This window comes from Talpa europaea (genome assembly GCF_964194135.1).
Source record: "Talpa europaea genome assembly, chromosome: 5".
Classification (NCBI taxonomy): domain Eukaryota; kingdom Metazoa; phylum Chordata; class Mammalia; order Eulipotyphla; family Talpidae; genus Talpa; species Talpa europaea.
The window spans coordinates 43819966-43834947 of record NC_140071.1 but is presented as its reverse complement, the minus strand read 5'-3'; the positions used below and the strand labels follow the sequence as shown (position 1 = coordinate 43834947).

General features: G+C 36.9%; 1 protein-coding gene across 4 annotated transcripts in view; it reads left to right on the top strand.

Annotated features, from left to right (window-relative positions):
• Window positions 1-14982, top strand: part of ATG10 (autophagy related 10) — a gene marked incomplete at both ends in the record, with an annotated part of 191628 nt that overhangs the window by 133838 nt on the left and 42808 nt on the right. For 2 of the 4 annotated variants that reach the window (XM_084233264.1, XM_084233261.1), the window contains one exon: window positions 493-590. The exons of the other annotated variants lie outside the window; for them this stretch is intronic. In XM_084233264.1, the coding sequence (XP_084089390.1) occupies window positions 493-590 (98 nt within the window). The remainder of the gene's footprint in view (window positions 1-492; window positions 591-14982) is intronic. 4 annotated transcript variants of the gene reach the window in all.

Here is a 14982-nt window from a genome sequence, read left to right as displayed (position 1 = left end):
CTCAGTCAATGAGAGAGTGACAGATACAAGTGTATGATTTTGAGGATTAGAGGAAGTATTAGGACTTCAGAGGTGCCTATAATGCACCCTGTGAATATGAAAGTGTCTCCCTGAACCTTTGTCTATGCTTGTATCTGTCAGTCTCTCTAACACACATTTGGATTTTTCTTATTTGGTAAAATTTCTTGAGGCAATGAATGAGCAGATAATTTAACTGCTAGATGGTTATAAAGGACAGACACTCAAATGTTTAAATTTCCCTCAGGTAGAAAATAGTAATGCATATGTGTGTGTATATATGTGTGTGTGTGTGTGTGTGTGTGTGTGTGTGTGTGTGTGTATAGAGAGAGAGAAAGAGAGAGAGAGAGAACACTTTTTCATATGTAAACCATGAGGATTTTGTAAAAAATCATATTTTTCTAGCCATTCTAGATAGACATCAAGCATCTTTTTATCACATAGAATACTGACAGTCTTACCCCACACTTTCAGATGGAAGACCTTTAACTCTGAAGGACATCTGGGAAGGAGTCCATGAGTGCTATAAGACACGGCTGCTGCAGGGGCCTTGGGACACCATTACCCAACAGGTTAGAGAGTCTCTCCTTTTTATTATATGTGATTATTTCCCTCTGTTCATCTTTTCTTCTAGTTCTCTCTTTCCTACTCTTTTTCCTATTTCACTCTTTTACATCCATACAAACAGGTTTCAACTCCAAGATAGTTTCCTTTAAGGCTCCTTCTCAGGGAGGAGGGGGAGGGGGAGTGGAAAAAACAGGGTTGGGGGGAGCACAATGGGCTGTGGTGGAGGACTGTGGGTGCTTCGGTGCTGGGAGAGCTATGGTGGCCACACCTGAGTGAAAAATTAACACGAGATAAAATAATAATACTTCATTAAAAACAAATAGATCCCCTTCCCAGACCCAGACTTGGTTTAGCATCTGTTATCAGCTCTCATAGCACCCTGTAATTTCCTTCATAGTGCTTATCACAATTTGTAATTCTATATTTGGATGGTTTTATTTCTTTTTTTTTTTTAATACAAGAGCTGGGGTATAGGCCAGTGGTGTGGGAGGGTGAAAGGATTCACCAGAGACAGAGCGGGGAACAAAACAGGCAGACTGACTGAAATACACTGCTGAAGGGAGCAGCGGGCAAGGCAGGAGAGATCTGCTGTGCCATGTGGGTATCTCCCTCACCAGGGATTGAACTCATGCTGCAAAGGCTGCGGACAGCTTCACAGCGCTGTGCTCAACCCTCTGCACCACTTGGGACGCCCTGGATGGTTTTATTTCTAATCATTTGCTAGTTTTTCCTCTATATGTTGTGCTCCTAGGTGTTCAGATCATGTCTTCACTGTACACTCAGCACCAGCATGGATCATAATGTAGGTGCTCAATAAAAATAAATTCTATTCTCAGTGAATGAGAATGGAAACTATTTCATAGAATATTTCATAGAAGTAGAAACATATTCACTAAGAAATAGATAATTTAACTTGTGTTGCCTGTAATATCAGTTTTACTCATAGGTATATTTGGGAAGAAATTAACTTTTGATTATTAATAGGTTTGCAATAGAAGTTTGAAAAAAGTAGAGAAAATAGAACTGCAAAAGTAGAAAAATTATATCTGTCAATCATATAAGTCATCACTGCTGCCTTGCTAAAATCAGCAGTTAATTATTTTAAAAATTTAAAACTACTCATCACCTTGCAACCAATCATGGTCTCCTTAAAATAATTTTTACTTGTATCAGAAATTTTATTTTTCCCAGCTTCTGTTAAGCTTAATCAAAGCCTCCTTTAAATACTGACTTTATCAACCTTTAGAATTTTTATGTCCTTTTATATGTTCGATCATCATAATGACAGTTTACCTTCTAATCAACAGAAGAATCCTTAGCATCTCATAAGTAGTTCTTCAATGATGACAGCAAATGACCATTTTCTAGGTTTTAATTGAGGTCAAAATTAGGTTTAAGTGTATGTATCTTTCACACTGTCCCTCAAATTAATCCTTTCCTTTTCTTTCCCACTCTCACTGTCCTAGATCAAGTCTTCTGACCTCATTTGGAACAATTAGTAGAGCCTTCTACCTCTGATCTTCTGCGTCTTTTCTCCCATTACTCACATTTTTTTTAACCACGCTGCACTCATCTTACCTATGGTCAAACCTACAATAGCAGTCCAAGTGCCTGCGGCAGGTGTTGTAAACCCTTGCCTGGACTTCAGTGACTGTTGTCCCTGCCTCCAGCCTGCCCTTTCAAACTTCTCTTCTCCTCCACTCTATGCAGTCTCAACTACTGCCAAACATGGCTATTCATTTCCCCAAGCCCATCTTGTACTGTTTTTTTCCTGAAATTCTTTCCTGGTTTAATGCCTGCCTTCTTTGTTCTGTTTGCATATTTCTTACTTGTTCTTTTATATGTTCTTTTCTCTGAAACCACCTCAGTCATAAAAGTAGGCCGCTCTGAAATCCCAGTTCTAGAGACTTACTGGGGAACTTGCTGTGAAGAAGGGTAATAAGACATAAGCAAATCAGTCATAGATGCTTTTGGCAAGAGCATTTATTTTATGCAAAGTATTTTAAATTAGAATAACCTTTAAGTATGTCAGGGTGAGTGCTAATAAGGGTTTTAACTTCCAGTGTTATGTCAGTGACCACAGACTGTCCAAAAATGTATACTGTGGTGTCAGAAACTACAGGATCCAGAAAATGTTTGGTTGTAAGAGTTGAGGAATATGGCAAGGAAGCAGGAAGATAGCTTCTAAAAGCATAGACATGCTTAACTGTAGTGCCCTTCCTCTGCTCCTTCTCAAGTATGTTTTGCATTAAGTCCCTGAGCCCAATTCTTATTCTTTCCTTTTCTGCTACTAGCAGCCTTATTAATCTCCTCAGTACAAGCCTGTAGCTCAAATCCTGGTGGTCTTATGTTATTTTGGGTTTAATTTCCACACATCTCTGTTCTGCTTGTCACATATGCATATGATTTTTGAACTCAGTTGTGTTTTCTTGGTTTCATAGTATAATATTGCATATCGACTTCTTTCCATTGATAGAGCTCCTGTATTGCAAAACCAACCAAAATGAACCAATCTGTACATTGATCGTTTTTAATGGAATTGACCAGTCTTTCAATTTATAAGCATTTAAGTATCACATAACAGCCAATTAATGGAGCATCTTTTTTCTACCTATCATAATATAGTAGTAAAGATCAAATCCTAACACAGTAAGCATACCACTTATTACCACTTGTAACAACCAAGTGTGGAGTCCACTTAATAGGGAAGACATTTAATATAATCAGATTACAATACAACAATAACATTTAGATATTGCTTTGGAACTTTTCTTATTGGGATTGATCTATGCACAGTTATCCCACCTTTGACAACAAACTTTTTTTAACTTTAGAATCACTCTGGTGCATGTCCAGGCATTAAACACCTACCAAGAAAAACTCATTTGTTGCCATTGCTGTACTTAGCAATTGAAAGTCATAAGGAATATTTCCTTTGAAGGTCTTGGTTTTTAATCTCAGTTTAATTAATAGGTTGGCATTATGTGCTCTCTTTCCTTGAGATCTTTGAGATCTTTTTTCTTCCCATATGGTGAAAAATAAGGTGTTCTCAGTGAGGGGAGGGGAAGATATGATATAGCACGAGAGGAGAATGAGCGGATAGAATATTGGTGGCACCAAATAGCAGATAAGTTTTGCAAATTATACTAAAGAACCATTAGCTTGCAGACTGAACATGATAATAATATCCTGTCCTCCAGAGTGGCTTAAAAACAAAAGCAGCCTTCACATAATATAAAATGCGTTTCACTTCATTTTCAGGCTTGATTGTGCTCATACAGTTTGTTGCTCTTCATCTTTAGTAATCACACTTCTGTTCTCTCAGCATTTGTCTTGATGATAAGGACCTGTTCATGTCAGACATGAACCTTCTCTTTTGAAGACAAGCCACTCATGAATCTCATACATTTGATTATGGTGATTACTTACCTGCTTCTGTACATTATGGACTGCCTATTATCTCAACCCTGCAGCCTAATAAAGAACTCCGGAAAGAAAGTTAACAGATGCCTAGGTTAGATCCGCCTAAATTGGCAGAGTGAATGTTATAATAATGATCAGTAGAAGACGTCAGCTCTATGTTTCGGGTAGACTGCTGTGATCGTGGCACAGTTTAAAGTCATATGATAAAAAATTACATCTGAAGGTGTATGTGTTTATGTATGTGTGTGTGTAGTGTTTAGATAAGTAATTTTCTTCTTTCTTTAAAAATCGTTTTATTATGGAAAATTATAAACATTCACAAAAGTATATAATTCACTTATAAACTCATGGCCAATTTTGTATCTTGGCAAGTCACCCAGTCTGGAATTTGGGGAAAGCAAATCCTGGACATCATTATCATTCATATTTGTGTATGTATCTTTAAAAGGTAAGGGCTCTACATGAATGTTTATAGGAATTTTATTCATAATAAGCCAAATGGAAGCAAATCAAATGTCCTTCAGAGGATAGGTGGCTAAACTAATGATGGTATATCCTTGTCACAGAATACTATTCAGCAATAAGAGGGAGCCAATTTGATATGCTAACTAACCCATATGAATCTGCAGAGAATAATTATTCTAAATGTAGAAACTATGTAGAAATGTATCTGAGAAGGTATGAGCCCCTAATCCTCTAAATCATATACAGTGTTGTAAATCAACATTACTGCAATAAAAAATAATATAAGTAAAAAAACCAATCCCAAAGGGTTGCACAGGGCATGATTCCATTTATCTAATGTTTTTGAAATTACAAAATTAAAGATTGGAGAAAGGAGTTGTGGTTGTTGGGGGCTTAAGAGGGGACTATGGGAGGGAGAGAAGAAATGTGGTTATAAAGGCAAATGTTTTGTATCTGATTGTATCTATGTCAGTATGTTGGTTGTGACATTGTACTATGGTTTTGCAAGATGTTGAGTTGGGGAGACTGGTTGAAAGGTATGAAGGATCTCTTTGTATCACTTCTGACAAGTACCTGTAACTGTCGTTATCTCAAAATAAAAAAACTTAATTAAAAAAAAGAATTCCTTAAAAACATAATCGCAATTCTATTATCATAGCTAAAACTGTTCATTTCTTAATATCATTAAATAAGCAATTGATGTGTAACTCTCCCCAACTGTTCCCTTTTTCTTTAGTTTCATTGAATCAGGATCCAACTGTGGTTTATATATTAATACACTCTTAAGAGTCCTTGAATCTAAGTTTCTTATTCCCTCTTTTTCATATTAGATTATTTGAAGAAATAAGGTTGTTTGTCCTTTAGTATTTGTACTCTGGACTTTTTTCTTCCTAATTATATTTCAGTGGTGGTGTTTAGTATGTTCCTCCTATAATTTCTGTGAATTGGTAGTTAGATTTTAAGAGTTGACCAGATTCAGCTTTGGTGTTTTGGACAAAAATGCTTCCTGGGTAGTTTTAGATACTTCCTGAAGGCACATAATGTCTGTTATTCTTTTTTGTGTTGTTAGTGACTATTGATGATTATCGTCTGCATCCATTAATACTTCAGGGGTTGCAATTGCTGATGTTCTAATTCTATCATTCATTATTCATTAGTTGGACTACTTGTATAGTGACACATTTTCCCTCACCAGCTTGGTTACCTGAGTCGTGGTTTGTATTGAAAAGGCAGGATAAATGCTTGATTCTTTCAAGATAATGAGTTGGTTCTCCAAAATGTCATTTTAATGTGTCTTTATGAACTCATGGATATAAATGTTTTATGCATTTCATTTCATTTTAAGGATTATTTTTGTTGAGTCTCAGCTTGTCTCATCTTTGGCCAGTGAAGTCTCTTTAAGTTAGCTCTTTAATTATATTGATACCCCCAAATAGCTTTGATGGTTTCTTGATTTTTTTTGCTATGACAAGTTGTGGCATACTCATGTTGTGGATGGTGTCACTTCTTCTTGGAATATAGAGAAACAAAATGAAGGGTCAGTTAAAAACCAAACCAATAACCAACTATTGAATTGAAGCTACCAAAAGGTGGGGGATGGGGGCAGAAGGAGGAGTACAAAGTGGGGAGGAAGTTCAATGGGCAATGGTGGAGAACTTGCAGTACCCTGGTAGTGGGTGTGTTGTAGCAACATAAAGGGTGTGATCCTATACCTCTATATCATTTACAATTTTGTAAACCAACATATATGTATGTATGTATGTAAATATATATCAGGTGCTAAAAACCACATGTGGCTAGTGGCTTCCATATGGAGAAGAAAGTTTTATAATATATGAACTGTAAATATTGTAAAACTAAAATAATATTGTATATTCTGGCACCTTGTAATTACTACTATATATTATAAAAGTATACTAGTAACAAACAGGGTTACAGATTTGAAAAAAATATTTGTAGGGAGTGGAGTAGGAAGAGCTTCTGCAATACATATTTTTCATATCCTATATGCCACTGATTTCATTTTGAAGACTTCAGCATATCTAAAAAATGTAGAAATGATAATTTCAGTATTATATTTTTATGTTAAATTTCTCAGGGTAAAAAATCAAAACACAACAAAAAACAAAACTCTATAGGTACCTTTTGGTGAACAGATTGCTTTTGACTCTCAGTGATGCAGGAAGTCACTGGTTAAGGATTCTCAAATAATGAAGCTTGATATGTTGCCTGGTGATTTATAATGATGGCTGATAAACTGATGATTTAATTGTGCTTCCTCTAGTAATAATCTTAAGTGCTCCAGTGAAGTTCCAATGATTGGCTTTCTTGTGAACCCAGTCTCCCTGGAGTCTTTAGGCATCTCTTTTACACAACATCCGATAACTGACTTTTAACTGTTCCTATTTTAAATAATACAAATCAATTAAAACACACAGCTGTTTAACAAAACTTCTCCGTGTTGATATAAGTCTCGGTGGGTATTTCCTGATGGCTCATAATGACATCAATTTAGTGCACCTGGTAGGATCTGTGTGAACTGGAAGTGGCTTAATTCCTAAATGACAAGAAAATTAAGAAGCCTTTATGGATTGCTGCTGCTGCTTCAAAATCCCTGCCAGCTCCATTTGCAGACTCTTTCATGGTGGAGATCTATTTAAATGGGACTGCAGACATCATGTGATTATTTTCCCTGTAATTTTTGGCTAATTTGTTGATTCTGAGTTTCTAGGTAGTCATTCTGGATGTTAATAAATCACTTTTGTGGGTAAGTTTGTTGTGTCAAAGTAAATGTATCTCTCCTGCAGATTTTGAGTCCAAGTTTTCCAGTGTTTTAACAGGACTCAGGGATTCTAGCACACTTTCCTGTCTTTGGAGAGTGAAATATGTTTTATCACTGTATCTCACTTTCCTTGGTATCTTAGGGTAATAATGACAGTGCTATTTTTCATTGTCTCTATTAGTAATTAGTTTTAGATTGTTAGTCTATACCTACATTGTGACTTTTTTAATATTTGTTGACTGCTGGTTTGTTCCATGTCTCATCAGAGCACCACACTTTGCATATTAATTATTTTTATCAATTCAGAAGCATCTACTGTCATTTATACTCCATTGTGCTTTTCTTGTTTCGAGGAAAAGTACATTTTTATAAATGTTGTTTGTTCCTCACACTTTCCTTACATTAAGAAGTGTATGAAACTTTTTTCCCATTATCTTTGACAAAGTCATTTATTTTTCTCATATTTGTCGCTGGCCCTATACCTTCGGTTTGTTTTTAGAAAGTCTTTATTTCATACTAAATGCCATTTAAATAAATGTAAGTATAATATTACTTTCTCATCCCACTTTTATTTTCTAAAGTTTTCTGACCACTTATCACTAACTCGTTTAAGTAAAAAGGGGTGTGTGGATGATTTATCATTTAAGGCTCCTGTCTTATCAATTTCTTACCTGTTTTGTTTCGTTCCATTTCAATGAGAGCTCAAGATACGTGACAAAAAAATATATTTCTTATAATCAACTGGTTATAGTATATACTTGGGATTGACTTCTTTAAATTGAAATTTATTTCACTAGATAATAAAAATATAAAATATAAAAATATTTTATGTTCTCTGTTATGTGTTATATGTATATATATCTGGTTGAAGAGAATATTGCTTAGCTTTTTACCATCAAATTTATGTTTTGGACTCAGTACATGCCTTGAATTTATAGAAAGAATTCCTTTTTATAAATAAATTTTTAAGGTTGATAGTGGCTTTATTCATTATTACCAAAACATAGAAGTTAGCAAGGTGTGCTTTAATAGACAAATAGTTAAATACACTGTGGCACAACCTTACAGTACTATAAAATTTTCCAAGCTTCACACCTCAATGTGTGTATAAGCCTTACCTCAACTACCACCAAAGTTCTAGTGCCATTTCCATCATCAGATTAACTCCCTCTACTCATTCCTCCTACATTCTCTCTCCCTCTTTGGTAGCCACCATATTTTTCATAGAGTGTAAGAGTTATTTTTGTTGTGATCTGTTAGTTCATTTATTTTCATTATTTATATTCTACACATCAGAGAAATCATTTTACTTTCTGACTTATTTTTCTTAGCATAATCACCTTATGTTCCATTTTCATAGTCACAAAAGGCATAATTTCATCTTTTTTTAAAAACTAGATAGTACTATATTGGGGATATATACCACAACTTCTATATCCAGTCATCTGTGATGGTGATTTAGGTTGCTTCTATGTTTTGGTTATTGCAAATACCGCGATGAATATAAGAATGCATGTACCTGGGCCTCCCCTGGTGGCGCAGCGGTTGATCGCTGGGTTGCGAGGCTGCCCGCAGCCTCTGCAGCGCCAGTTCGATCCCTGGCCACCGGCAAGGGTCCCACACGCACACACACACAAAAAAGAATGCATGTACCTTTTCAAGTTTGTGTTTTCATATTTCCTGGATAAATACCTAGGAGTGGTATTGCTGGATCATATGATAGTCCTATTTTTTATTTTTTTTGACGGATCTCCATGCCATTTTTATAGAGGCAGCACCAATTTACATTCCCACTAACAGTGTTCAGAGTTCCTTTTTCTCCACACCCTCAGCAGCCCTTGTTTCCTGTCTTTTTGATATAGGCCATTCTCACAGGGGTGAGATGATATCTTATTCTGGTTTTGATTTGCATTTCCCTGATAATAAATGAAGTTGAACATTTTTTCATGTGCTTGCAGGCCAGTTGTATATCTTTTTTGAGCAGTGTGTATTCAGAATTTTTGCCCATTTTTTGATTGGATTCTTTGTGGTTTTTTTTTGTTTGTTTAAGATTTATTTATTTATACAAGCACGGGGTACAGGCCAGAGGTGAGGGAGGGTGAGAGAATTCACCAGAGACAGAGCGGGGAACAGAGCAGGCAGATCTACTGAAATACACTGCTGAGGGGAGCAGCGGGCGAGAGTGGAAAGGTCTGCTGCGCCATGTGGGTATCTCCCTGGCTGGCCGGGAATCGAACCAGTGCTGCAGAGGCTGTGGACAGCTTCACAGTGCTGCGCTCAACCCACTGCACCATCGGGGAGGCCCTCTATGGGTTTTTTTGTGGTTATTGAGTTGTATGAGTTCTTTATATGTTTTGATGTTAACCCTTTATCAGATGTTTGGTGTGTAAATATTTTCTCCCATTCAGTAGGTCCTCTTTATTTTTGTGATAATTTCCTTTGCACTACAGAGCATTTCAGTTTGATCTATGTATTTGATTATTTTTGCTTTGTCTCCCTTGCCATAGGAGTTGATGCCTTTACATTTTTGTAGTCTATGTCCATGGTTTCTTTTGTGTTCTTCACAGTTTCAGGTCATATATCCAAACTTTAATCCATTTTGAGTTGATTTTTGAATATGGTATTAAGTAATGATCTAGTTTCATTTTTTTTGGCATGTTGCAGCCCAGGTTTCAAAGACTTTCTTTAAAGAATTTCCTAGCATTTCATTGATCCTTAGAATTTTATGCCGAAAAAGAAGCGTATAAATGTAAAAATAAGATACCATTTAAAATATTTAATAATTAATTTTAATATTACTCATCTTAGCACATTTCATTTTGATAATTATCTACCATCAATTTTTAATTTTTAATAAACATCTTAGTTCAAAAACTTCAAGTTTGAAGAATATTTATATTCTCATTTCCAGTTTTTGAGAAAGAGGCTATTGGTGGATGGCAGTTAAGCAGCAGCCAGCGGTAGGTAGAGAGGCCTGGACAAGCTATGAAGACATACTTGGGAGACAACTTACCCAGATAACATTTGAGTCCCCTATAAGCTTCCTAAGAAAGATGCTCTTAATTTATCTTATCTTTTACACAATATTTGCTGCACATACATATTCCACCCTACAATTATTGCATGTTTTTGCATTCCACTTTCTTCCTCCTTCATCTTCTCTTTTCACCTGTTCTTTACCATGGTTCTTTTCCATGCTGGCTCAATCTGTATTACACGATTTAAAATTTGGCCACTAGGGCCTCCCAGGTGGCGCAGCGGTTGAGCGCTGGGTTGCGAAGCTGCCCACAGCCTCTGCAGCGCCGGTTCGATCCCTGGCTGCTCCCCGGCCACCGGAGGAGGGTCCCACATGGCGCGCAGACCTCTCCTGCCGCCCGCTGGTCCCCTCATCAGTGTACTTCGTCAGTCTGCCTGCTCTACTCTCTGCTCTGACTCTGGTGAATTCTCTCACCCTCCCGCGCTTCTGACTGTACCCAATGCTTGTATAAAATAAAAATAAATAAATCTTTAAAAAAAAAATAAAAATAAAATCTGGCCACTAAATAGCGATAATACCAAAGTATATAAAGTGCAAATCATTACAATTTGTGCAAGTCATTACAATTATTTTATTAGATGCTGATTTTAGTTGTGCAGTATATTAATTCCTACTTCACTCTGTCCAATCCGAATTTTAAAAGTATTTCAAGATTAATGCTTATATACCCTATAACCATCAAAGCAAGTAAGAACTAAGTGATAGTGAGGAAACAAGAGTTTAGCAAAATACCTAGGTTAAAGGAAGTGCCTGAGCTTTCTAGAATAACAGCAGAAAATGGAAGCCAATAAAATCCATTGCTTTTATTTTGTTATGGAAGGAAGCTGAAAAGTATATCATGAGAGACAAGCTTTATTCTTGTATTTAATTTTAACAGGCTATTTTACAAATATGAAAAAGATGGTCTCCTTTATAAATATCATCTATACCAACTTCAGGAGATGAGAATGAGTGTGATGTTCAGTCATAGCTGTGTGAGAAAATAACAGTAATTCTGGGTTGGGGGGGTCGGTTGGGTGAGGAGCTTACGCTGTAAAGGTCCATCCTGACAGTTTGCTGTTTAAGATCAGCCTACCAATGTATTTAGGACATTTTGAATTTTTTTATTTTTTTCATTTGAATGCACTTGAACTATGTATGTGCTTAAAAGTTAGTCATGGTCATTTCCCCACTCTAATGTCTCCTACCCTATTTCACTTATTTGTCTTCTAAAGGCATTTGAGTTTCACTATTCCTATACTTACACAAGCTCCAAAGAAAGGTCTTAGAGATTCTGTATGATTCTAAATGTATAAATCTCAGTATTATCTTAGACTATCCTGAAGTAAAATGGGATCATCTGGATTTAATAGTTTTATAATAACCATTTTTGCAACAAAGAATTAATACTGATAATTTTAATAGCATGAAGAGGAAAAATAAAAATTACTCATAATCTCAAGAATTAAGTTACCACTCTAACTGGAAGTTCATCGCTTTCTAGATATATATCATACTACACATGTATGCTACATATATATCCCCATATAAGTATATATTATATATAAACATGCACATTCACACACACGATCATACTGTGTACCTGGCTTTTGAAATTTAAATCACAGATATCTTTTCAAGTCACTATTAAATACATCAAAATTTCTCTTTTGATGTCTGCAAAGAATTCCATTGTAAGGGCATTGTTTTCACCAATTTTATGTTGTGACCATTGAGTTCTTTCCTAATTGTTTTATAAACACTTCCCAAGATCCTTGTAATATATAAGTACATATAATTTATGTGGCTGTCAGATTATTTTCTTAGGGATAAATTCTTAGAAGTAAAATTGGCGAGTCAATGAATATTATTTATTTTTAAAGATTTTGTTAGCTAACCCTCTGCCATTTTCAGAAAAGTTGTAAAATTCCTCTGCCAGCAGTGTATGGGGGCACCTATTTCCCTGAGTGCCCACTGACATTGGTCACAATTGTTCTTAATAATTGTGTTACATTCTCATGCTAACCAGGCTTCTGGTTGGAGCCCTGTATCAAACAAACACTGAAGTTACTTATATAGCTGAATTGTGGGTTTTCCTGGCAGTTGTTTGGCACATACATTTTAAACACTGGGGAAGTTGAGTGTGGTCAGAAATAGTCTGATTGCCATTCTTGCCAAGACTGGGCATTATTTCTGCTGTCTAAAGCAGCCTGCAGCAGTACCTGCCAGCAGGATGAGGCTTTTCTTTGTAAGCTCATTAGATTTGCCCAAATGACTGCATAGAATCCATGGAAGGCCTTAACTCCTACAGTTGTAAGCTTGGAAGATAGGATTTTGGACTACAAAATTTTTGCCAGTTGGTGTTAGCCAAACATTCATCTTACCAGATAACAAGATTTGTTTGGAATATCTTATTGACTAAAATTGACTAAAACTGTATTTGAATGAGGCTGGCCAGGATGAGGTAGCTATGAATATACCCTCCAAACAAAGAGTTAATATTTTAAACACTTTCAAAATATCCATTTGGGCCCTGAAAAACAATTTCCAAAAATGGCAAATCTGGTTTGAGCTATTCCTCATGGCAGCAAATGCCCACTGGATTCATGGATTATTTAAGTAGGAGCAGATCACCCCCCAGAAAGATGGGTGCTCACTTTTCTGTTTGCAATCACAGGAAATAAAGTACTCTTTTCTTCTAAAATCTCTATAGACTTGGACTTGAATATTTCAGTTTTTATACAGGTTCTTCTACTTATTATCAGTGTGACAGAAGACAAGTTATTTGACCTTTTCAACTTCCTCATTCACAATATGGAAGGTTATTTCCATATTGGTGCTATTATAAGGAATACCCCATTGGGCGGTTGTGAGAATTGCATGAGTTAATGCATGTGATGTACTTAGCATAATGCTTGGCACAGAGTGGATGCTAAGAATATGACCTATTATTATCATCATTAATCCATAAATACTGTGGAAAGGAGATACAGCCGACATAATTTCTGTTCTGAGGAAAAGAAAGCTCTATAGTGGTCATTGTAGAAAAATTGTTGAACTTCAACTTTGCAAGATCAGTATATTCATAGACTCAGACCGATAGTTTACTGAGGAAGTTGGTATAGAGTACATGGGGATCATATTCACTTAGTTAACTAGATAAAGAGTTTTATAGTTTTGTATAAAAGAGGAAAGAGGACTTGAATAAATTTTGTAGCAAATTTCCTTCCTCAGAGATCTTCAGCTTTAGATGGCTACTTTGAAGAGTTGTTTTTTTTTTAATTAAAATTTATTTATACAAGCACTAGGTACAGTCAGAAGCACGGGAGGGTGAGAGAATTCACCAGAACCAGAGCAGGGAACAGAACAGGCAGATTGGCGAAATACACTGCTGAGGGCAGCAGCGGATGCGGCAGGAGAGGTCTGCGGCGCCATGTGGGACCCTTGCCTGTGGCTGGGGATCGAACCGGCGCTGCAGAGGCAGCAGGCAGCTTCGCAGCCCAGTGTTCAAATGCTGCGCCACTGGGGAGGCCCTGAAGAGTTGTTTTTAATGGTATGGGGTTGACAGATCATGGGAGGGATAGCCCAACACTACAAGAGCAGACTCTCTGGGCTGCTAGAATCATCTCTTTGAGCCTGGCCACAAGCACTGGCACGCCATGGTGTATACTTGTATACTGTGGGCCTGTCACTGTAGCTGGTTTCCCATTGAGATAAGCTCTATCTCAACATATTCTCTACTACATCTAGAATTGAATGCTATAGATGTCAATTTTTTAAACCACTTGCCAGTGAGAAGAGTTAAATTGCTTACATGTCTAACTAACTTCCTCTATTATGCTGCTTCCTGCCAGCCTTATTTAAATAGTTTTTATGCACTGGCCTGTTCCTCACACACTCACAGAACAGTTAAGCAGCTTTATCAAACTTAGATGTGGTTACATACAGTCAGTGGGAGCCTTTACCAGAGATCAACACCTCCGACCTCAGCAGATTGCTTCTGTAACCAGTTAAAAGTTTTCTAAAGTATTCCTCCTCACCTCTCTCTTTGCCGGTCATCATACAATTAAATTAATTGCAAGCAGCTGTTAAAAGAGAACATCCATTCAAAGGTCCTGTAAAATGATCACTTTCGATCCTCCGAAGTCTATCTCATCGGTAGAAATCATCAACGAAATGCAATTATTTTCCACATTTAATTCACATTCTTCACAGGCATGTTTGACGTCAGTGTCTTTATCACCACCAGAGAAGGCTAAATGATCAATAGTGCTTGTCTCCTGAATATGTGAGCAATGTTTCCTCTTGGACTTTGATTTAAGGGAATTAAATTATAACTTACACAAGTTTGGCCCGGTGATCAAAATAGCTACCGATGTGGATCATGGGGAAGCAGTCTTCAAAAAGGTCTTTCTTCTACTGAATGTTAATCAGATCATTGTCATTTCTTTTTTTTTTAAAGATTTATTTATTTATGCATACAAGAGCTGGGGTACAGGCCAGTGGTGTGGGGGATGAGAGGATTCACCAGAGACAGAGTGGGGAACAGAGCAGGCAGACTGACTGAAGTACACTGCTGAGGCGAGCAGCAGGCGAGACAGGAGAGGTCTGCTGTGCCATGCGGGCAGCTCCCTGGCCGGCCGGGGATCGAACTCATGCTGCAGGGGCTGCGAATTGCTTCATAGTGCGGTGCCCAACCCCTTGCGCCACC